General features: G+C 42.2%; 2 protein-coding genes across 2 annotated transcripts; both read right to left on the bottom strand.

The window, feature by feature from the left end:
• Nucleotides 1-247: 247 nt before the first annotated feature.
• On the bottom strand, nucleotides 248-17,546 carry LOC121596649. Its single transcript, XM_041921770.1, has 2 exons — nucleotides 17,508-17,546; nucleotides 248-3,643 (listed from the first exon to the last, which is right to left on the bottom strand). The coding sequence occupies exon 2, from the start codon at nucleotides 2,852-2,854 to the stop codon at nucleotides 1,967-1,969; it is 888 nt and encodes a 295-aa protein (XP_041777704.1). The 5' UTR covers nucleotides 2,855-3,643; nucleotides 17,508-17,546; the 3' UTR covers nucleotides 248-1,966.
• Nucleotides 3,172-17,656, bottom strand: LOC121595705. The gene is made up of 3 exons (XM_041919876.1): nucleotides 8,727-17,656; nucleotides 6,673-6,783; nucleotides 3,172-3,549 (listed from the first exon to the last, which is right to left on the bottom strand). Exons 1-3 carry the CDS (start codon nucleotides 17,613-17,615, stop codon nucleotides 3,172-3,174), a joined length of 9,378 nt encoding a protein of 3,125 aa, XP_041775810.1. The 5' UTR covers nucleotides 17,616-17,656.
• Nucleotides 17,657-25,248: the final 7,592 nt, after the last annotated feature.

Genomic DNA, 25,248 nt, shown 5'->3' with positions numbered 1-25,248 from the left:
GAACACCTCGGCAGGAGCGCCTCTCCTAGCCACAAAGCGTCTCACTGCCAAAATACAGGAATCTGTGGAAAGACTACTCACAACTTCTAAATGAATTGCTCTTATGGTTAGACATGTGAAAAGCGCCACCCATCGTTTCTCCTGTGCTCTTCCTCTCCTCACCAGCAGCGATCCAAAGTAGTCCAGTGCCACAAATGTGAACGGTCTCACGAATGCAGTCTCCGTCCTCGCATGCGCAAAACACCACGCTCATCCGCGTAGGGTAAGAGGCCATAGATAGGACTATCCTTAGGCACGGTACTCCTTCCTGTTCCCTCACCGACACTCAGGACTCGTACTTCATCCTGAAAATATTCCCCTTGCGCTTGCTTCCACGCAATCGTCTCCGCTCTCTCCAATTCGTCTTGAGAGAGGATTCCAAGGTGTAGAGGGGCTCCTCGCACCTTTCTCATTAAATTGTCCACGTCTATGACAATCCACGCCAACGTCCTGGTCATCCTTTTCAGGCGGCTGAAGCGTTCAGCTTTAAGAGGAAGAAGTCCAGGGTTCAACTTCTCGCGGTGAAGGTTGACCCGCCGTATCTCTTCCTCCGGAGTAGTTGACACGAGTCTTTTCGTCGGCCAAGACTCTTCATCCTGCAGTAATAAAGAGGGACCCTGGAACCAAATGCCATCCCAGTTGAAGTTCCCACACCCTTTCCATTTGGTAGCTTTGTCTGCTGGATTGTCATGAGTGGGCACCCATCGCCACTCATTCACGTTGGTGTTCTCCTGAATCTCCGCAACTCTATTTGCGACAAATGGCCTGTAGTTCCTAGGGTCGGCATGTATCCATGATAGCGCCACTGTACTGTCCGTCCAGAGCACCCGTTTTTTAACGCCGTGCCGTTAAAGAACGGCGAGGTCTTGAATCAAGATCCTTCCATGGATGATGAAATGTGCCAACAGTCCAAGCGGATCAAAAAGTGACATCACGCATTTGATCACTTCTCGCTTGGTAGGGGTAAGCTCCGTCTCAAATATCTCCGCCATTCCCACACACGCCTGCGTGTAAAAGGACAATTGGTCCGAGCTCGGGTTCCACCGCAATCCGAGCACACGTTCTCCATCATCCGCCGTAGACGTCAAACGCTTCATACCGGGACTGGAGCTTTCGCCGCCCAGTCGATCCAAAACAACCGGATTGTTGGAAACCCAGTTCCGAAGTACGAACCCGCCGTTCGAGAAAATTCCCCTGACTTCTCTGGATATCCGACTGGCTTCTTCGAGTGTTCCAAAGCTATCCAAATAGTCGTCGACATACGTGCTGGTCAAGATGCCACGTACGGCACGAGGGTATTTCTCGGCATGTTCCCTGGCGTTCCGGTTTTTCACGTATTGTGCGGTCGCTGGGGAGCAAGCCGACCCAAAGGTAACGACGTCCACGAAATACGTTGCGATGTCGTCAGCAGGATCTTCCCGCCACAGGAACCGCTACGCTTGCTTGTCTTCGTCGCGCATGCGTATTTGCAGGAACATTTCCTTTACGTCCGCGCACACCGCTATCCCGTACATTCGAAACCGGAACAGCACCCCTGGCAAAGAAATTAACTCGTCCGGCCCCTTCAGCAACATGTCATTCAGGGACGTACCTTGTACCTTAGCAGCGGCATCCTAGATGATGCGCACCTTCCATGGCTTCTTCGAATTGGTAACCACTCCCAACGGCAGGTACCAAATTCGCTTCGAATTACTCTCGGAAAGTTCAGCAGACGTCGCCTTGTGGATGTAACCCTTTTCCATCATATCGGCTATGTGATGGTGCACCATGGTTTTCAGCTTAGGGTCACGTTCCATCCTTCTTTCCAGGCATTCCAGGATGCGACGCGCCATACCCAAGCTCGAAGGAAGCTCCACGTTGTCTGTCTTCCACAACAGACCGCTTTCAAACCGATTACCAATCCGCATCGTCGTTGTTTCCAGGATCGTCAGTGCCCTTCGTTCATCGGGATCAGGCACGTCACTGGAGACAGTCCCGAGTTGCTCCAACTCATAAAACTTGCGTAAGGCCCCCTGGATGGTGGAGTTTTCGTCTGATGCTCCACACTCGCACATATGTAGCACCCTCCGATTTGGCTTCCAGCAGTCTTCCCATACACGCACCATCCAAGCCGAGTCTTCACGGCAACCGGTTCCCCTGCAAGGCCTTCACGCGTCTTCAGCGGCACCGCCAATCGAAGGTTGTCCTGCCCGATCAACAACTGTGGCCGAGCATCACGATACTCCGGCAATGGCAGCTGCTTAAGATGGTCCCATCTCTCGTAATCCATCGTAAAAGTTTGCTGTAGGAGGCTAAGGCTGGTGACAGTCTGCACAGCTTTCAGATTGAACCTTTTTGTCGACGTCACAGGTCCAATCTGCAAATCAATCATCATCGACGCCGGCTCGACCCTAGTCGTATCACCTGTCCACTTGATACATAGAGGTCGTCTTTCTCCCTTCACCCCTAACTGCTTTGCCAGGTCTTCGTCCATCAGCGTCATTGACGAGCCTTCGTCCAGGAACGCGAAGGTATTTATCATCACACCGGGTCCATACGCTGTTACTGGAACGATTCTAAAAAGCACCGACAGCGGATTCGACTGATGATAATTATTTATTACCTGGTGCGTCTGACTTCCACTGGTTCTCGGGAAGTGCCGCCGTTCTCGGTCTGCAGTAGAAGGTGACCATATTGATGCATCCGGGTCGTGTAGAAGCGCGTGATGTCGGTATGCACAATCGTTGATGCCACAACGAGGACGATTTTTGCACGATCGCCAATTGTGCTTCTCCAGGCAGCTAAAGCACACCGATAGCTCACGCGCTCGCCTCATCGATCCTTAACCAGCAGTCCTCGAAAATTAGTGCATGTCGACAATACATGCCTCGCGACGTTACAGGATACACACTGCCCTTCAGCCGCGCTGGACGTTCTCGCTCCATCTTTATCCACGTGCGCGTGGACGTAGCCCGTAGGCCTTTCCTTGCTGGTCCCGCGCTCTGAAGGAGAGTCAATCGTCGTCAGCCTCGCAGCGTCTTCGGCCAAATCCTCCATGTAGTCGCTGAATGTGGACAGATCCACTGATGTCATTCCGCGGATGTGATGCGATCAACGTAACTGTTGATCCGTTGGTAACTTGCCGACCACCTCTTACAGCAAGAGCGGGTTGGTGATATGCGCACGTTCACCAGCCGCAACCATATGGTCCACCATACACTGCACTGCTTCCCCATACTCGACTAAACTGTCCAGCTTGTCAGTTTGGGGCGCCGGAATCTTCCGCACCTTCTCGATTAATGTTTTAATTAAGTGCACCGGCCGCCCATATTTGGAACGTAGCTTCTCGATAACCTGTGGAACTATGTCCGGTACCACAAATCGACTCCGAACAGCTTCGAGGGCAGGTCCTTTCAGGCACTTTTGCAGGCGCAGCATATTCTCCCAATTCGAGTATCCATATCGCCTGGTAGTCGTAGTGCGATATAAAAATCGGCCACTCAGCGGGATCACCGGAGAAAACTGGGAGATCTTTGGAAACCATGTGCCGCGCAGCCTCTTGTCGTGGAGTTAGGTCTGGTTCCTCTTCTTCTTCTTCGCTGCGTTTCACTGTTCTCTTTTCAGTCTGAAAAGAGTTAAGTTGTGGTGAAATTGAAAAGGACTTATTTTCCCCAAACCCGAGAAGTGCCTCTTCCTCCTGCACGAACTTCAACTGCAGTTCCAGCTCCATGCGCCGTTTCTCCACTTCCTATCGCCGCTTCAGCACGGCGAGTTGACGTGCCTTCCGTCGCGGTTGAGGTTCTGGCATCCTGGTTAAGGTTATGTACGGGTCCCCCTATCGCGTGGGTCGATGTTCCTGGCGCTATCTCGTCGTTGGCCTCATCGAGCGATAAAAGCGGCCGCCTCTGTGGGTTTGTAACCGGGCGCGCCCCGCCATCCGTCGCTGCTTTCAAACTAAGGTTACGAACGAGATCCCCATCCACGTGTTTCGAAGTTCCTTCCTTGGGCTTCTTATTGCCCTCGCGTGGCGATGATTGCTCTCTCAGCGTCTTCCTGGCACACTCCTCGCACAACCACGCACATTTCTCCACGGCTTCTACGGATGCCGTTATACCGGCACACGAGAAATGCCACCACGCATCACATTCATCGCACTGCACGTACAAAGTGTCGTCAACCTGGTTATCGCCAGCCTTGCAACCACGTGCTTTCTTCGGTCCCATTGTTCTTCACTATTACACTTAACGCACTGAAGAACCCTTTTTTGTAGGCAAAAGAATGTAAGCACAAGGAGGCGCGTAGTAGGCGTTTGTGAGTTCAGCTTTAACAATGGCTTTATTTGCATGCAAAGATTAACGAAAGTTGAACTATATGTACTTAAGCAAATCTGATCCAGTAAAGCAAAGTAAGAAAAAATAACTACAAAAAAGATTCGCCTATCGCTTTCTGCCAACTTGTTCTCTGCTCGTACGCTTGCCGATGCTCTGCGATATCCCGAAACCGAACCTCTTCCTTTTAGGCCTCTCGAGCACTCACCCACTCACACGTGTGGTGTTCATCCCGTTCTACTCTCGCTGCACATTTCGCCCGGTTTGGTAGATACTGTTGCAGGGCTCGCCTAAGTTCTTTTAGTAACAACAGGAATCAATCAATAAAACGGAGAAACCCAGCGCTGTTCTTCCTTCTGAGGCTTGCTAAGACGAAGAGATGCAGTACGTGTTAACGAGCGAATGAATGAGATAGTTAGTTATATTTTCATCGTCATTGTAGAGTGCTAAAATCGCTAAAGCATACATATCGCTTAGCGCAAAAGAGTACGCGTTTTGACATCTCGCATTCAGATTTGTCCATACATTGTGAACAAATATGCTATTTGTGTATACACACCTTAAAAGACATGGGAGGTGAAAGCGCGAGTCGGATTGGAGCGGAGTGACCAGGCTTTCTAGTTTTGATATAAAGAATCACATACGTGTAAGGCGGCGCTCTAGCAGCAATCGAACACGAATATGGAGGTGCACAGTCAGACACAAACAAACAAACAAGACAAACATCGAGTCGAACATGGTTTTTGATTCTGTCTGTGATATTCGATACCCACATGTGCTGTGAGTACCTTGGCTGTCAAACGCTTCACAGCTACAGTAGATAGAATTCAATGCGGGACATTCAGCCGTACTGGCGAACTTGTTCGACGAGAAACATTCGTCGCTCATGAGTGGACAGGGTTGTGCCACTAGGTTGGCCAGTGCAAAATCCATACGGTTTTCTAATTTTTGATCTAGAGGGCTATGAAATGAGTAAAAATGAGCGTCGCGGCGAACGTTCACAGGAACGAACGATTTTACCGGTACGGCTGATTATCAAGTTTGTTTACGAAGTTTGTCTCTTTTTCGTCTTAAAATTGCGTGCAAAATATTTCAAATAGCTATCAATAATGTTTCACAATCATTAACATCAAATATACAGGTTTAAAACGTATCAAACTGTTACGAGTACAGAATTCATATGTGTTGTGTCCGAGCAAATAAATCATAAAGACGGTATTGAAGTATTACACGGCACAAACAGAACGTTTTATATTTACAGATAAAACAATATACAATCACAGTAAAACAGGCCGCGTGCCCTGCCGAGAGCTCCTGCTCTATCGGCTGTTCCACACACTCTGATCGTGCGGTGCTTATGGATGCGCCGGAGTGTGCGTGCGCACACTGGCATCCTCCCTGGGACTCCACCATCGACAGGACGACTGTCGCGGTGAGAACAGGGGTCGCCTATCATCCACAACAATATGTATGCACTGTATGTGTTTTGGCATGGACGTTTGCTTACATTTTTCAATATTAAATTTGAATGATGCTTATGTTATTATTGAAGTGAATAACTAGTAAATTATTAGTTGAATCTTCCCCCTGCAGATGGATATTCATTCAAACTATGAAAATGCTTCACTTTAGAGAGGAAAAGATAAGCGTATTGCAGTGCATCATGACAGGTCCATCAGGTCCTCATCTATATAAATGATCTATCTTTTGTTTTACCGCCAGGCCAACACCTAATGTACGCCGACGACGTAAAAATATTCGCTCCAATTAGAAACGACAGTGACTGTGTACGCCTTCAAATGATCCTTGAAAATCTCGACAGCTGGTACATCAGAAACGCCCTCAAAGTGTGTGCTGATAAATGCCAGTGTATATCATTCAGCAGAGCCCGTAACCCTATCCCGTTTTCATACACTATGCTCAACACGGCTTTGGTTCGCACGACATGCATTCGTGACCTGGGGGTGCAACTCGATCAGAAGATGTCATTTCGCCCTCACATTGACAGCGTTGTTGCGAAAGGAAATCAGCTACTCGGTTTAATTACGTGGACCTATAGCGAGTTTAGGGCGGTGGCAACGCTTATCGGATGCGATTTTATCGGACGAGATTTATATAGGATTTGACAGATAACGTCGGACGACGAAATCGCACGTCCGACGTTATCTGTCAAATCCCATATAAATCTCGTCCGATAAAATCGCATCCGATGAGCGTTGCCACCGCCCTTACCGATCCCATATGCGTCAAGTCGATCTTCTGTGCCATCGTAAGGTCATTCCTGGGATACTGCTGCCCGATCTGGTGCCCGCTTGGCGTTGGTGACATCAATCGCCTCGAAGCCAGTCAATGGAGAATCACCAGGTACGCGGTTCGACTTCTTCCATGGCAATCCCACCACGCTCGGCCCTCCTACCATCCTGCCATTAGACAAAAGCTAAAATCAGGCAGGAAGAAAAAACAAAATGTCACTCTGTGAACGAATGTTACACAAATCATTATAATAGTGAGTGTTTAAGCAATAAGGCAAAGTCGTCCTGCTGTGAGGCAATTAAAACTTTTTTTTCTATTACAAAACAACTGATATTCTTTATTCTAATAACTGGTTTCCTGCAGCGAATACAGGATAAAATTCTGACTAGGTGATATTTATTATAACCACTATGAATCCATTTTGTGTATGTCGAAATATACCTTGCTTTTTCAAATCAGCTGTTTATCAGCGGCTCAAAAACCTAGCATGCGAGCGCACTGTCTATCAAAAATACGAAGCAGTAACATCAGGGTAGCTCGCGAGCGGCCTGTATGCTTAAAATCCATGCAGAAAAAACAGTCTAGCTCGCGAGCGCGAAAAGTTTTGAATTAGAAATCATCTTTCAAGAGTATCGTGAGAATTATAAATGAAGGAGAAATTGTTTTATTGATTTTTGTACAATTTGTTACAATTGATTACTTTCTTTTAGAAATACGGCTTTATTGGACCATTAATAAATAATAATGAACCAGTCTTGAGTAAATTAAAATAATTGCTTTTATTTAAATGCAATATCATGAGACGTTTTCCAATTTTACTTTTCGTACATTTGATCGAAACGCTACTACTTCCATAAAATATTCGTTTTGTTTAATCTTCGTAAGATATTTAATTCCGAAATATTGTTGAATTTTTCAATACTTAAAGTAGTTCCAAATCGGTAAAAGCTTATTTGTATATTCAGAAAAAAAGATTAAAGCTACTAATGCTAGCTTGTAACGTTAATGCTCGTAATAATCCGCTGGTTTCTTGATGTGTCATTCCTATTGCACACATTTTCAACACACTCTGTATTCATTAATTGTAGCTATAGAGCTAGCCTTATTGATCTGCAACGGAAGAATCTCCTGCGTGTACAATCCAAATGTAAAGTTATTCAAAGATTGTGAGTTGTTTGAGTACAGCTTATGCTTCAAAATGTGTCTACTTTCTTCTAGCTCATCACCAAGCGCAGCAATACGTTCACGCAGCTGATAGTAGAATGTACGAGAGCGTTTAACAGAAGAATGAAAAACATTAAAATCTTCTTCGATGTCTTTAAAAATGTTATCTAACCAGTTGCCGCTATTTCGGTTGTCCGCTAATTGTCGATACTCTTGTACTGTTTGTTTTAAATCTTGGAATTGTTTATCTATTTGTGAATGTTCTAGTGTTGAAACTTCATGCGCTTGTTGCTCTGGCTTCTTTTTAAAGAATAAATTTCGCAATCCTGATGCAATATTTCTTACTACAGTCGGGGCAACGAGAAACAAGGTAAGAGTTCCATTCAATTGATCGAGATAGTTTACCGGTCGAATGTAAGGCGTGTACATGTAAGAACTATTCGTACCAGCACAGGCGGTAGTAAGGAGCCCATTATATTCTATTGGATAGCATAAAGAATAATGATCTTCAGTGATGGCAACTATATTGCTAGTGTTGTGAGGAAACACGTAAGAAAGACCATGCTGCTCGTAGCATGTGATTGTGTTTAGATGATCTGCAGAATTCGTGTGGAAACAGTTGGCTATATGGAACAGAGTTTTAGTTGGCCTTTTGTGATGTTTTAAGTAGGGATTGACCTTTCGATCTTCTTGGTCTTGTTTCCCATGGTTTTCGATGTTGAAAAAATGTTCAAATATTTCGTTTATCCAATTTGTTACTTTGTATGAGTTAGACGTTATTGAAGATGTATCTTGTGAGCAATCTATGCAGTATTCTAACCTCATTACACTGTTATTATTTGTTATATTGTGATAAGACGGCAAAATACTTGCCATATTACCATACTCAATGCTTCGTTGATGTTTTTTCTTTTGAAAAGTTCCTTTTAAAAGTTTATCTATCGCTAAAATTTCGTCAATTACCTTCATCGCCTCAGGGGGGATTTTGTCCAATAATATCGTGCCTCCTGGTCTTCCTACCGCTTTCCCAGCTGTGATGGCATCTTGCGTGACATCGTTTTTTAAAACATCATAGCCAATCTGCTTCCATTTCCCAACTTCTTCCTTGATAAGCGTTCCAGCTAATTTTAAGTTGTTTTCCTTCAGAGCCTTTCCTATATCCTTAAATTTTTCCAATCGTTGAGTAACTTGTTGGGTGACCGAATTAAGCTTTGGGGAAATGGAAAGACCGAAACTCGCACCTTCTAGAGCTCCCCACACCGTTGCAGGTTTACTCCAGTCCCATTCCCAGAAGCGAAGGTTTCCATCGTTAGCCATGCTTCCCGAGTAAAGAAAAAATCCTCCCGTAGCACCACTAGTGACGATGACGAAAGCAGTGCGTGATATGCCCGTATATCCTATGAACGCTTTATGGACCCCTCCGACCGCGTTGAACAGTGAGGCCCCAGTTAAGCTACCGATGAAGAGCGCATTCCATGTACCCGGTTGGGACCAGTCCCACTTACTCGGATCCCAACTTCCGTTTGCGGACGCGATGCTAACGTAAGCGAAACCGACTGAAGTGGCCGTTATGACACCGATAGCGGCGGTGGCACCGATGTAACCGGCAAGAAAGGTAAACGAACCGGCAATACCAACCGGAGCAAAACCACCGATCAAACCACCCACCAATCCGCCCAAGAGTGCTTTCCTCAGTTCCCATTTGGCTGGGTTCCAAGAGTTGTTAGCTGCCGATGCTCCCACGTACGCTCCACCGACAGCTAATACGGCCACTGCAACAAAAATAAAAGCAAATTGACCGTCGGGATCGATCAAAGAGACTGGAGAATTTCCGGCATACAGATACGGACTGGCGTACTGTTCCTTCGGGTCCAGCTGCAGGAAACGCCCCAGTTCTGGGTCATACAAACGGGCATGGAAATTGTACAGATTTGTCTCTTCGTCCCATTCCTGTCCAGTGAAGCGGTAATCAAGATGACCGTCAGGGTCATCGCCGTAAGAGCGAAGCATCTCACCATACGGCAGGTAATCATACGCGGCCACGATTTCGCCATTTTTAATCACTAACCTTACCGATCTTTCATGATCGAGCCATACACTGTAGAACTGATCGTTGCGTACAAAACCAACCAGTCGATCATCGGCATAAACAAATACCGTGGCTCGCACGACGGACGGGGCGTTATTTTCTGATTCTTTGCCTTCATAAATCCCTTCATACTCTATCAACGGCTTGCCCTGCACGTCCCGGATGTAGTACTTTTTCCTGCTTAACCTGCCCGCGGAATCATACACGTATTTGTACAAACGATACCCTCGAACGTCGTACTCAAATTCCAAGTATCTTCCATCGGAGAGTATAATTTTCGACGGACGATTGAATAGTGGATCATAAACGATACGCTCGATACCTTTATGTGTGGCCCGGACTACGTTACCTTCCTCGTCGTGCTCTACCTGATAGCGCGTTTCATCCAGACCAGACCGTGCGGCGAAGTTGGTGCGGTAGACGGACGCTATTTTGTTTGTATTTTCAACATATTCGAGCCGATATCGCCGAAAACCGGTGTAAAAATGCTGATGATTTCCATTGGCGTCGATTTTGTAAGACTGAACGTCAGCAGAACTGTGACCAAGTGCGCTGGCAAACTTATGGTACAGGGCTCCAATAATTGCTGGTAAATGTGATGCATATTCACTTAAGAGATCACGCAACTCTTGATTAATTGCTGTCATGCTAAAGTTAGACTTGGGGCCAATCAAACATTCGTTCGAAAGCATTGTCCAGACCGAATTGCATGTGTCGGCTATTGCATCCGGTATATCGTCCTGGTACCATCCGGCACACAGTTGATCAAACATGTTCTTGGCAAGATTTTTACGCTGTGTGATTACACGAACCAACAAACTGCTGAGCGTTATCGCGTTCGGGTGGCCAGCAATGGTAGGATGGAATAGAGATTTCCCCGGTAAACCATGGCAATTCTTCGCACTGGTGGAATAACAGTCCGTGTGCAAGTATCCAGCACCCACGAGCTTATGCCATATGTCCGTAGAACTCTCTTGCGAAATGCCTTGAATTTGTTCGAACGTGTCTTTGCGCAGTGGATTTAACAGCTCTTCGGCACTACTTTGAAAGTATTTCGCACGAATCAATTGCCGGTGGCTTCCGTAATCGTATCGATGACCGTAGAACTGGGGAAACCCTCGACTGTTCAATGCTGCAGCAATCTGATGGCCGTACGTTCCCAGCCGACAAACAAGCGGTAAGCGAAGCTCGAGCATTGGATAGAGACTTTTCAACGGTCTGCCCTGCGAGTCTAAATATCCGGCAAACACAAGTGCGTCGTAGCAAAACTTTGCCCTTCGTCCCGTGCCTAGATGGAAAGGTTTCAGCTTCAGAAGCTTTAAATTGCTGTGTGCATGCCAGGATGCATTGAAGCGTGTGGCCTGCACGGTACCATCCCCGATCGCACGTCCACCGTACCCCGAGCCCGAATAGTCGATCGTTTCGGTTAGGTATGGATCTTCAATACGAGTCAAATATCCCGGCTCGTTGTAATGATACGTTCGCTGATATGCATGCGAAGAGTTGGGTTGAATGAGCACACGTTTCGGTAAACCAAGGCTGTTGTTATCAATTGCTATGAACTGTTCATCAGTGGCAGCATTCGAGATACCGATCAATTTACCACGATTATCGTAACTGTATCGTAAACGAAATCTTTTTCCCTTAATCGCTACAGGATAATGTATCTCGTGTATTTGATTTTTCTGATACTCGTAGTTGATAGCCAGTGATTCGTTTCCGCTCGAGTACAGTGCGCTAGTAATGATTTGTGATTGATGGTTAGATAACAAAACGTCAGAAAGAATGTGATCACCAGATATTTTTTGAATATTCTCCACCCTATGACGGTGCAATGGAGCAACACTGTTTTCTCCGTGATGCAAGAGTATGAAATTGCTCGAAGCAGGCAAATCGGATTCGTTCGGTAAATAATTGGGAAGCTCGTTCAAACTGAGCTTCACGATTCCCCTCTGCTTGAGCTTTCCCACCGAGTTGTAGGTGTAATACATCACATTACTACTATTCTGTTGAACCACGAAGCGCAGTAAACCTTCTGGTGTGTACATGTACCGCGTGTTACCTGCGTCAGGCGTTCGTTTCAGCGTTAGCAAGCCACTCTGTTTATCATATTCGTACCACATTCCCCAGGTGCGTTGCAGTTCGGTATGTTCGGGCGAAAAGTTTCTTCCAAAAAATGGAATTGTTCTGGAAAATGTGTCCGCTTGTTCGTGATAAGCTGGCGGTAGTTGCAAAACTAAGCGATCGTTAGTGTCATACATATAGGTGGTTAAATGATGATCACCATGATGCGTTTTCACGTAGCTGGCTACCTTCAGTTTGCGTTTATCATATACTAACACGTAGACGGATTGATCTGGATAATGCTCGCTTTCGTAGTAAAAACCGTCCTGAGTTGGGAAAAGGTTTGCCAAAAAATCTATACCTTGAATGGAATTGAAGTGCTGAGCAAAGGGTCCATCGATTGCAAATGCCTTGCCCGGGAGTGATTGGATAGATTTATCTTCCAAAGGATTATCCATGTAAACTGTGCGACTGTAAGGAAAACCTTCGCAGTCGGAGTTCAACAGTGTAACTGTACCCTCCATTCGACCCGTCTTCCAAAATCGTTCTTCTTTTTCGATGAAATTATGTCGATAGCTAAACAATATGGATGAATTGGTGGTGTCCAGATCCGTCCATTTGGTTTTAACCGCAGGACGATTAAGCTCATCGTATAGAATTTCTTGCAAAGTAACTGTCCCTGTATCCTTCAGCTCTATTATTTGTTTTGGCATACCGAAATCCGTTAGATAAATCACCTTCATATTCACGTCGTAGAGTAAGATTGCATCAAATGTTTGTACGTTATTGCTTCTAATCTCGTATCGATTTGAACGTGATTCATTGGACATGATGAAATTCTCCACTTTTAAATGACCATCGATCCAAATGCTAAAGTGTTTGTTACTGTAAAAAACTACAATGTCACCCACGCGAGGTACGGCGATACTTTGGGACTTTACTTTTAATGTTGACTGGTTCTTCGCTATGTGCATTCTAAATTTTAAAGTAGCTATTTCTATCTGAATATCGCCCGAATACGTCGTTGCAGCATATCGAAATCGTAACGCAGATGTATCAGGAACGTACTGCATTGAACCTGAGAAGGTATTTTGTTCCATTTTTTGCAAAATTTCTCCGTATGCAGGTTGTATTTCGATGCGGCAATTGCTGATGCGTGACTGAAAGGAAAGGTTCTCGATCGATCCTAGCTTGTTTATTCGCCCGATTTCGTTGCCAAGCACGTCATAAAGTCGATGTGATAACAGCCCTGATGCGTGCAACGTTGATCGTTCCAATGCCAATGTCGTATCGTAGATATGCACATTTAAATCCAACTGTGTAGGGAAAACTCGCAGATGATCTACGTCTATGGTAGAATTAAATCCGGATGAAATGTTCACTTCCAAGCGATTCGTATTCTCTACCATAACCTCCACATATGACCAACCGCCAACGGAAAACCCAACAGATCCGTGTACTACTTTCCCATTGCAATTAACAGAAAGTGCATTTCCGATGTTTTGCTGCTTGTTGGATCCTCTCAGCCAGCACGAAACAATAAGCGAGCTAAACTGTATCTTTGGCATTAGAGTTGCACTTACGGACCCCGAACGGGTGAGATGCAGAAAATGGTTTCCTTGCTCTATTTGTATTGTTCCACCATTCCATTTCCAACGTCCATCACTTCCGATTTGGTTCTGTTCATATGGCTCAAACCCATAGTACGTCACGATTTCCTCGGAGATTCGATACGGACGAAAATCTGCAACAACTGTCTTTGCATCGCGTGCCATAAGAACACCATCGGCATCGGGTGATGTTTTGCCATTCGTATCAGCAGGTTGCACTAGTTTTACAAACTTCCCTGCAGAGTCGTAGACCGATTTCGTGCTTAAAGTATTGTTAGCATGATTATAATGTACCTTAAACCAACCAAACCGTCCTTCTGTGTTAGCTGGTGTTATCTTAACATCCGTCATCAAAAATCCACCATGGTATGGTTTGGCAGTGTGTGCGTTGAATTCGTAATAGTTTGTTAATGTTCGTCCGCGTCCATCCACAAACTCGTGCCGCCAGACGACATTTTTGCGAGTGATGCCAAACGAATCCATCGATCGTACAAATACGTTTTTACCATCGATGGTCCTGCTTATGACAGCTAGTGTATTGCTGTTGGTGTCGAAGACTTCTCCCACTGGAAGGCTCGTTAGTTTGTTTCGATGAAAGTTGAACAATTGCACTGCAGAGTCATTTGCTTGCACTGCCATGAACGCCGGATATCGTATGTTCAACTCGGTTGCGTTATTGGTGTCTGTGTTAAATACGACAGCATTGTTTGGACCGAATAAATCGAAAGTTGCGTTACGGTGCGTTTTCACTAACTGGTAGGATGGTCCAAGATTAACCGTGATGCTGTCGAGGGTGAGTTCTTCCTGAGGGATTCTTTCCGTATTCCAATCGATCCCATCAAAAAGCACTTTATGGCTGGCAGTAACAATGTATGCATCGTTCACTAGGACGCCAAACTTGGATGGATCGATTGCGAAAGGTATTTGGGATGTAATGTTACGATATAATTCCTGCAGCTCAGAGTTGATCTTTTCATACGATTCATTACGATAGCGCCTTTTCTCTTCTTCAGGTGCGTTGGGTTGATCGCTGATATCCTGTTCTATCTGTGCCTTAATTTTATCGACTTCATTCATTATTTGTCCGTGATGGCTAATAACTTTCAGTCGAAACTTTTCATTATCCAGCTGATAGGCAAACACAAACGTATTTCCTTCTGCTTCGGGAGGATTAAATGTGTATGTATGAAGATCTTCAATTAGAACATCGATCGTCGATTGCCGGTGAACTTCATGCTTCCAGTTCAGATGCAAAAGATGCAATCTGGCGTACATTTTGAAACCATCCAGAAACAGTGAGCGAAACACGATTATATTATGAAACATTTGCAACGCATCCAGCTTAACACCCTTCTTAAAGTCACGCATGATTTCTTCGGGATGATCAAATCGATCAAAGAGCGATGAGCTACTTTTTATCAGATTGGCAGGAAACGGTAAAACTACACCAGTCCAGTCTCCATTGCGCCGTACAAACATGCGCAGCTGACGATCGTCATATGTGAGGAAACCGTGCGTGAAGAAGTGTATCAGTGACGATTTTTCAATATCGAACGGTTTCAATGCTTTCCATCGTCCCTGTTGCCGTTCAATAACTGTCACGCGTTGTTCCTGTATAGCCAACAGAAAATCATGACCGGCTCGAATGGACGTGTCCTTCGGTAACTTTAGATACGTTGGAATTGCTTGCCAAACATCGGGTTGGGTTTGGTGAAACAGACACAGCTCGGACTGGGTTCGTTCGTGTTGTAGCAAAACAGCGAAAAATGACTCACCAGTATACATCTCGTAATGAATCACCGGAAATTTTCCAAGCGGAGGAATAGATGAACCATTCACTGCAACTGTGTCGGAACCAAGGTGGTCTCTTAGTTGAATGCGCACCTGACCGTGTTTAGTGATGTCACCGACCAACAGATATGTCGGGCCGTAGGCTGTACGAGGATGGGAGTGGATTTTGAAGTGGTTAATCAGCATATTACTGCCGATTTGTAGCAAAGTGTAATCAAATTTGGCGATTAGTCCATTGGGATACATGATTTTACTCATTGCACCATTCGGCCCTTCGTAGTCAAACTCCAGCGCAGTGTGGCTTTGCTGTGTGATACGTTGCAAGTGTACCTTATCTTCCTGCTGTATATAATGCAGCACTGCTGATTGGTAGTAGCTTAAGGTACGAATAGTATAACCAGTTAGAAGAGTGCTATTGTACTGATTTGAATAGGACAACTGGAGCGATGCTGTATTGCTAGTGGAAATAGCACTCAATTGGTAGTCATTTGTTAGGGGATCTTTTGTGTAAGTATATTCCATCCACTGATCAGCACGATCGAATTGTCTTACCAGGTACCACACTGATGGAAGACGATCTTTCAACTCACTACGTTCAGTCATAAATGGCCAATGTTCAGATCCGCTATCCATTTTTACTGCTTGTTTGTCACCATATGTTCCATAGATAAAGCTTTCTCCATTGCCATCTTCCAATGTCCATTGATTTAGAGGACGATTGAATGTAATAGTCATCTGCTCGGTGGATGCAGTAGAAAAAGTGATGATTTGCTCGTTTGAATCATTACTAGTAATAGTAAGAGGAAAGGATGATCCATCCTTGATTAGATAATAGCGATGTTCCTCTGGAAATATGCTATTCCTTCGATCGATGTACACACAGTCCACTTGTAGCGACCATCCAACACCCATTGATCCCGATATCTCGGAAGCTTCTTGGTAGGTGATAAATTTCACAGTAGACATTCCAAATAACTTTCCCACGACAAGCAAAGGAATACCGAATTCCAAGTTACCATTCATTGGATTGACGGGTTCGATTAGCAAAGATGTCTCCAGTTGTTCGCCCAAGGATGCTTCCACAAGCGGGGCCGTTTGGGAATGAAGAGCAAAAACTGATTTGATTTCTTTAGTAGATTGTACCGATTGATCATTTCCGTCGTTCTTGTTCGCTTCTTTTACTAATGTTTTTGACGATGCAAGACAAAACGACACCAAAGATCGACCACTAGCGGCTATTGCTGTGACATTGTGTCCATCAGGAATCGTTTTGATAATCTGGGCGTAACGTAAATCTTCGTTTTGATCTGAATTAAACGGGACCTGCTCAAATCTTCCGTCCGACATTCTGAATCCCATGATACCTTGCGGTCCAGTAAGCCAAAGTTCATCTTTTCCATCCCGATCTACATCAATCAAGCTAGCACTATTCCAAACTTTCTTTCCATGACCGAAAACTGCCAGTGACGTGCTTTGAGCTACAGCACGGTAGTGTGTGTTATCTCGCTGATACAGAAACATTCCAGAGGAGTTAAGATGCAACATGTCACTGTACTCGGTGCTATCAAAGATATTTCCAAACAGGATACGTTCATCATGAGCACTTGAAAATGGCACGTTTTCTGCACGACCCACAAGTTTGGGATGATAATTGTTGTCGAGCATGTAAACGCTTACACCGTCTGAGGATCGCTCGATGATAGCCAACTGCGCGGTGCCATAAGTGGTTGCCAATTCGAGCCACGTTGAATTTAACTTCCAGATTTCCGGTAGTGTCGGCGAATCGTACAACTGCCACAATGGACGTGGACCACCTTTTAGTACAGCACTCTCCTGCATCTGCTCGAATCTTATGGCACCACGTTTATTTCGCGTCAGTATGCCGATCGTACCGGCAGCAGCATAGATACGTCCCATCAGAAATACCGTGTTGGCATCATCCCATCCGTACCTATTGCGATATTTCGCCTCAGAACAATAATGGCGCAAAGTCAGATCGCTTCCTTCCATACGGTAAAACTGCAAGCCTTCACGATTCCTCACCAACAGCCAACCAGACTCGTCGACGAAAAATGAGTTACGAAACTCGCGCTGCTTTCCGTCGAAAAAATCATCGCGAATCCACAACGCCTTCCACTCTCTAGACTCGCCTTCCAATCGGTAGCAGTTCAATGCTCGCTGATTTCTTACCAATAAAACATGCTGATCAGATACTTTAGTGTGAAACACCTCGAATTCATCACCAAAGGACACGTTCAACAATTGCTGATACTGCAGACGATTTCTGTTGTCTCCCATGGCGTTTACGGCACTTGCTAAGAACGACCTTTATTCCACTGATGCTGGTTTATAACTGATCTTGCTGTGGATGCTGTTGCAACCGAAGTCGTGGATTTTTCCTGTTATCAATATAATAGGGGAATCCCTTGATACTATAATCTGTCGTACATTGATCACTCCGCCTCGAATATCGCGTTTTGTTTTGTGCCGACTTTTTGTTGTGCGATGCAAATTGTACCTTTTATAACTCACACATGAATCGACTTACCCACAGAGGTTAGCGGAGGTTAAGTTTATTTATTTTTTGTGTAATGAAATGATAACAGGGCTGCTACGGCCCGTCGCAGTACTATTATGTCTATTAAAGTACTGGGACACTGTTTTTTAGTAATGTTCTTCGCCCTTTGCATAAACATAAAGCATGATTGAACATCGATCCTTGAAATTGATAATGAATGCTATTACCATAACCATGAATGGCTCTGTAACGTCAATGTTTAATTAATTTTGGGAAATTTGAGGCAATAAAATTAAATATAGGAAATTAGAGTTATAAATTCCTAGTCGCAGAAAGTCTGCATTAAATAATGTTCAGTATTGGCTAACCGCCGTGTCCAACCACGGGCTACTGAACTGAAATGCAAATCCATGAAAAAAATTAATCCTAATTTAAAGGGGGCGATTTAATTGCGTCTTGCGTGTCGCATTTTTGGTGATTTTTTGTTTGAGCAACCTCATCACTAATCGGCTGTAAATCCCATAAAGCTAACCGAGTTTGATTCCTATTAAAACCGTCGCTTCGAGGATCAATTTAGTGTTTTCTTTCTTGTAGTTATTTTATTTGAATATATCATACTTTTAGACTTCAAATCAGTTAAGTTTCTCTATCCGACAATCTCATAAACATTTTTTGCGGAAAATACAATGCTTCTAAAAAATATTTCGGTTGCTAAATGATGACTATTGTTATAAGGTGATGATGATGAGTCCCACCTCTTTCCCCGAGAATGGATTGAGAGGAACGAATGTATCACTAGGATATTCAAATTAATAAGACATTCTTCATTAATAAATTATTTAAAACAAAGCGACCAGCTAGTACGTATTAAATGAGGGAGTTACAGTATCAGATATAATAGTTCGAAAAGAGCCGCATCCTACAGCCTACGCAGGAAAGGATATGTCGTTGTTGTTAACCCTGTTTCGTCCAAAACAAACTGATAATTAACTTAAAGTAATTAGTCCAATATTGTTTTTTTTTAGTTTTTAATAATATTTTCAATATTTTCATATATTGTCAATTATTTTTGCTTTTAAGGCCGCGGGGCTTTGTCCGAACTCGCAAGTGTAATTGCAATTTTCACTAGCGCATTTGGCGAGGCTGACCGAAGCATTTGCCAAACAATTTGAAGCCGCTTCAGTAAGCATGTTATGTTTTTTATAAAGGTTTATCCAATTATGCATCTAGTTTTTGCATCTGGTTTTTCTCAAGCGTTATCAAGCGTTTGTTGTATTGATTGTGTGTGTTGAGATGTTAGCCTATAGCAGGTATGTCAAACTGGCGGCCCGCGGGCCGCATGCGGCCCTCGTCAATGCTGAATGCGGCCCGCGAGAATATTTTGAGAATTGCTAAATGCACTGCAAACCAAAAAACTGTTATTACTATTTGTCTAATTGTATAAAATTTTCCAGAGAAGAACAATCATTTTGATGGTATATTTTTCGAATCTAACATGAATGTAACCATAACATCTCATAAACTTATGCTGCACAATCGTACAGAACAATTGAAACCCTTAAGAAAAATTGATTTGAATGCAAACTCATTATGTTTCGATGAAATTCTGAATATTAGCACAATGTTGTGTACACTCGATTGCACATTCTATGGAAAAATATGGAAAAATAGATTTGCGTCAACCTTCTACAAACGAAAAAGGAATGAAATACTTTCATACACACACTTGGAATCTTCGCAACAACTAGTGCTGGATTGTCAGAATCGTCATTTTTGATCTTAGCTATTCTGACTCCTGATCCGTCCAAATCAAACCAACAGTTCCGTTCGGTGCCGACCGAAGCTTATAGAGCCGTTTAATGCCATTCGGAACCATTGGAGTCATCGGTTGTCGCACGGAGCGGCCAATCTGCAGTGAGAAATGGATCTGGTCGGTCCTACCGAATTTGACCAATTATGCCCCCGAGTGCCGAGTTAAGGATTCATTGGGCTCCGAAATTCTTTTTCGAACGAATTTGCACGGCTCCTTAGAATGTTACATTTTTGATGTTCGATTGAAGCCACTTCTGTTTTATTCATAATCATGCCACCATAAATGTTAATAAAAATGATTGTAGCCAAGTTGGAATTATGTGTACCCCACATTCTACAAAACGAATTAATGTACTTTCCAACCTCCCCAAAAATCAAAACCAAAATGATATGATTACGCTTAAGCCATGAGTATTTAGATTAAGGATTAAAATAATCGAAATGCCGAAGTCCTGCGATGTATAGCTTATTCGCGAATCATCTCCCTTCAAGTGTCAAAAAACGAATCTTTGTCAGATAAAATTATCGTAATTTAAAAAAATTATTTGTAAAATACGGGTTCTTGGAACTTGGAAATTAGCAAAAATTATGTTTAAACACGTTTTATTACAATTTTTCTCTTGATCTGTCAAAAAATTGCAGGCAAATATATTTGTTATTCATCCAGCGATGGATAGCTTGGATGGCTTGAAAATGATTCGCCTCGCGAAAAAGATACCTTAGTGAAAAAGTGTGGTTGGACGATATTTTCTAACAGAACTACCGTGTTAGAACGCGACTAATGAAAAATGTCGTATTTTAATAATAAGGATAAAAAATGCATGGGACTTTAAAAGTACATTAAACTATTTTTCGAAATAAAAAAGTGCACAATGAAAAATAACACAGCAAATTTGTAAATAGGAAACTATTCCAGATTTGAAGCGAGGAGTACAAAAAGTCAATTTGTTTAACAATAATGATTTTAAACAGTATTTTATATAAATATTGAGGTATAGTTTTTATTCTCACATTTGCGGCCCGCGAATCACTGAAAATCTGTACTTGCGGCCCTCTGATGAAATGAGTTTGACACAGCTTGCCTATAGGAACATTTTTTTAGTTTTCAAAACCCATTTTTTTAAAAGATATATTCCAAAGTATTGATGAAAGATGTTAAAATAGGTATCAGCCATAGTTCTACTTTCGATTCACACTAGTTTTCCCGCTACTCCTTCTAGCTATCACATTGCCGTTTTCTTAATTTACTGTCCGTTAGATGTGGCGTTCTTCAAGCTCCTCGCCCAATCTACCGCAAGACTAACAAAGCCAATTGGCTTCGATATGATCAAGAACATGCCGATATATCGTTAGATTGTTGAAAAACTGGTATTTGGACAGATGAGTCCTAATTAGAACTGATGTTCAAAAATATCTAGGCTCGATCCAACAAATCAATATGTATGAAGGGTGTAATGTGATGATCAGGGAGGGGTTTTCTATACGAGAAGAGGGGAGCATGGTATGCATCGATGGAATAATGAGAGCTAATGCATATAAAAGCATCCTGTGTGAATTTATCTATTTTCTATAAAAAATATGGAGTTAGAAAATTAATTAATGTTCCAACAGGAAGACGTATCAAGCTATACACGAACTTTTTTTTCAATCGAATCGAATAAAACTTCTTTAACGGCTGAAATATTCTTAGGAAGAAATAATGCAAAATATGCGCAAATAGAAACAAAATAAGTTGTGTCAAAGATCCTCGAACATATAAATAATGCGAGAGGAACGCATATAAATTATAAGTTTGATGTTATAGTTGTTCCGAAATATATTTTCTGTAGAAAGAATAAAGTGGGGGCACTTTATTTTAGCACAGTGATTTTGATAAATTTTTGAAAAAAAAAAATTTTTTCTTGAGGCTAACTTCTCATTTTTGACACCGAAAAAATGTAAAAAAGGTTAAATTGGAAGTAGTGGGCACTTGATTTAGCCGGCCACTGTACTATGAATATGTGATTTGCAATTCAACATCCCAAATCCGACCCTCCTTGGGCTGACAACATCCTTTGGTGGTTTAAACATGAGAAAAGGGTTGCATATCGACAATTTTGGACTTATTGCTGCTAATGATATCGCTCGCTCTATATCGGTCTGCATTCTTTATACCGCAGTTATAACAGATTACGATATAAGAATTATTTAAAGAGAATACAACAAAATATATGCAGACCCTCAAAATCCTTATGGCACTTCCTTAAAAGCAAAATTAATTCATCGCGCACTCCGAAGTCTATCGCATATACAGTAGAGCGCCGATTATGCGGGCTCATCGGGACTTGAACTCGCCCGGATATGCGAACAACACGGATAATGAGTCAAATAATATATTTAATCACAAATTCCTTATGTTTTTTGGTAATTAATCGTATGTTTTAATAAAATTTACCCAGTTTTTATTAACTACATGTTTTTCCAAAGGGTATATTTGAAATTTGTTATGTGCTATGCAAACCAACTGTTTAATATCCTCCTCAGAACGCAATGTCACCTTTGTATTGGCTGTCATTTCTCAACAGCACGAATAAAGAGATGGCCGGATAAAAGGTACACGGATAAACGGCGCTCCATTGTATAAGGAATCTTAAGCTCGAGTACCAAATATTTGTGCAATCTCTTTGCTCAACGCTTTGCAGATTGCTTTTCGACAAGAAAAATGACTGTCAACACGTGAATTATCAATATATTCCAGCAATTTACTAAATTATTTCAAACAACACTGTAATACGAAACTTAAATCTCTACCCTTACAATTCTACCTAGATGCGAGAGTTTAAATCAACGCCTAAAGTCCTATATTGTGCCCTTTAGTTTTGATGTGTTTTGACATTTTGTGTACGACCATTTTGCCCCATAGCGAGATCATTTTACCCCACACAATACATTTTCTTGACATTAGATGTTGATTTTGGAATTTAATTCTTTACATCAATATTTAATGCATACATACTTAGTAAACGCAGTAATACTTTTGATTGTTTTCCATGAAAAAGATGTTGAAGCATCGATTGCCGTCAAAATATCAGTGCACTATGGGACGGCCTCGAACAATCTACGGCCATAAATCATTTTTGCACTATTTACGATATATATATTACATCGAATCTGGTTTAAAATGGGAAATTTACTTATAAAATATGATGTAAAGTGTTGCAAATCCAGATGGCGCCACCGTACACTATTCTTACAGGGCTTCTCATTTGTTAGTAATATTTTGGTTCATACTATATGTTATTTGATACCAAATAATAAGATGAGATAAGCCGGTCTCATGGTACAGTCGTCAACTCGTACGACTTAACAACATGCCCGTCATGGGTTCAAACCCCAAATAGACCGTGCCACCATATGTAGGACTGACTATCCTGCTATGGGGGGAAATCAATAAGTCACTGAAAGCCAAACCCCACAAGTGGTTCGGCAGGCCTTGACCGGCATCGGTTGTTGAGCCAAAGAAGAAGAAGAAGACTATATGTTAGAAAACGAAAACAATCAAAAATCTGGTGGAATTCTTTGCCACGGATTTATTATAGAAACGCGCCAAAAAATTAGTCGTTTTTCGCGCTAATTGGTTGAAGAGCCCCGAAACTTGCCCTACCACTCCTTTTTATCCTTTTTCTTATCAGTTTACTTCGTATTGGTTCGGATTTTCTGGCTATCTTCGGATGCTTCCTGTTTATGACAAATCGTTGGGCACTTTCCTATAAAGAGCCCCAACACTACAGAAACCTTCGGATCAATTCACTTTGATATTCATACTGTAGAAGAATCTTATATCTTAAATCGTAATTCTTCAATCTTTATATTGGTGTTAAAGCCTTTTTAGTTTTATATTTGAGGACTACTGCATTGTTTTGAATAATAAAACGTTAAAAACATCTAAAACAAAATTTAATCCACTAATACTTCAAGAAGTTTTAGAAAATAGCTATACCTTAAACAATTAGCTATTCAAAAAGGAAAAGAAAATATTAATTTAGGAAACTACTTTATCTCGATCGACATTTTTGAAAGAAAAAATAAATATTGTAAATTGATTGATCCAAGTTAGTTGTTCAATTTTTTAATTCATTACCAAAGTTGAATTTTTTCGTTTAAAGTGCGATTTTTTCCAGTTTCTAATAAAAAGAGATACTAGAACAACAACTTAATATTTTTATTTTATTTTTCATTCTTCTTCTTCTTTGGCACAACAACCGCTGTCGGTCAAGGCCTACCAAGTACCCACTAGTGAAGTGAGCTTGGTTTTCAGTGACTTATTGTTACCATAGTAGGATAGTCAGTCCTACGTATGGGGGCACGGTCTATTCGGGAGTTGAACCCATGACGGGCATGTTGTTACGTCGTACGAGTTGACGACTGTACCACCATACCGGCCCAAAGTTTTCATTACATAAAATTTCTACATTCAAGGTACATAAAATTTCCTTGTATTAAACGTACACCTACTACAATTATTCACACCTAAAGTCATTTTGCAAAAATAGAACAAAAATCTAGGAAAAAAATTTGTTTGGAAAGATTTTTCAACTTTGACCCGTCATAACTTATGAAGTTAAAATGATATCATGAAAAAGGAATAAGTATGTAAAAAGATTTTGTTTTTCTACCCATCACCCACTTTACCATCAATGTTCTTTTGGACCTCTTAAACTATAAATTATTTATTCTATTTATTATATCCGCAGTTTGGAGACCCCTGCTGTAGAGGAAAGATGATCTAAATGAAGTAAATTCATTCTAAAATAGTTTGGAAATCCTTATAAATGAAGGGGCAGTCAAATTTGTAATTTATTGTCAAAATTTAATCGAATCACATTGCAGAATCTTGAAATGAATTTGTCTTACTTGACTGTGGCATTATTATACATATTTCAATCACCTTCAAATCGTTCGAACCCAAGCGAAGTCACGAAAACGGTTTTAAAAGCCGATAAAAAGTATGTTTAGGCCAGTCTTAACAACTGAAGGGCTTGGCTAAATATGACAGTTGTAGTGTGCCAAAATAGCATCGGCCTCAGCTGTAGCGTGACACGCGTCACCACTGCGAGTATGCGATTCGAAGCAGGCGGCACGAAATGCAATGCAAATGACACGTGATTTCTACGTAGCTTTCGTTCTCCACTGACAGAAAATATCAAAGATTGGTTCTCTTGTGCAGCGTTAATTTAGTGCCATCAAGGTGGATTAAAAATGTCAGGTGGTGGATAAGGGCCTTTGGGGGGTCGCCATAGTTGAGGGAATTTACGTCATTTTTAAACCGTTAACCATTGATTTTCTCACACAAAGCTTAGCAAATAGAACTGATTTCTTTGTTATTATGTGCATTTTTGTTTGTCTATTGATTTTATCGAAAAAATGAGATATATTAACAAAAGATTTGATGATTTGTTAATGCACGAAATTTAAAATCATGTGAGTAAGAGTTCTAATATCACGTAAATTGTCCATGCGGCTCGTAGATAATGAGGAATAATTGTAAAAATTGAAAAAAAAAATTACTTCTTAGTTTTTATCATCAAAAATGTCGAAAACACAAGAATTATAGAATAAATT

Source organism: Anopheles merus, chromosome 3R (assembly GCF_017562075.2).
Source record: "Anopheles merus strain MAF chromosome 3R, AmerM5.1, whole genome shotgun sequence".
Classification (NCBI taxonomy): Eukaryota; Metazoa; Arthropoda; class Insecta; order Diptera; family Culicidae; genus Anopheles; species Anopheles merus.
This window is presented reverse-complemented; position numbering and strand designations above follow the sequence as displayed.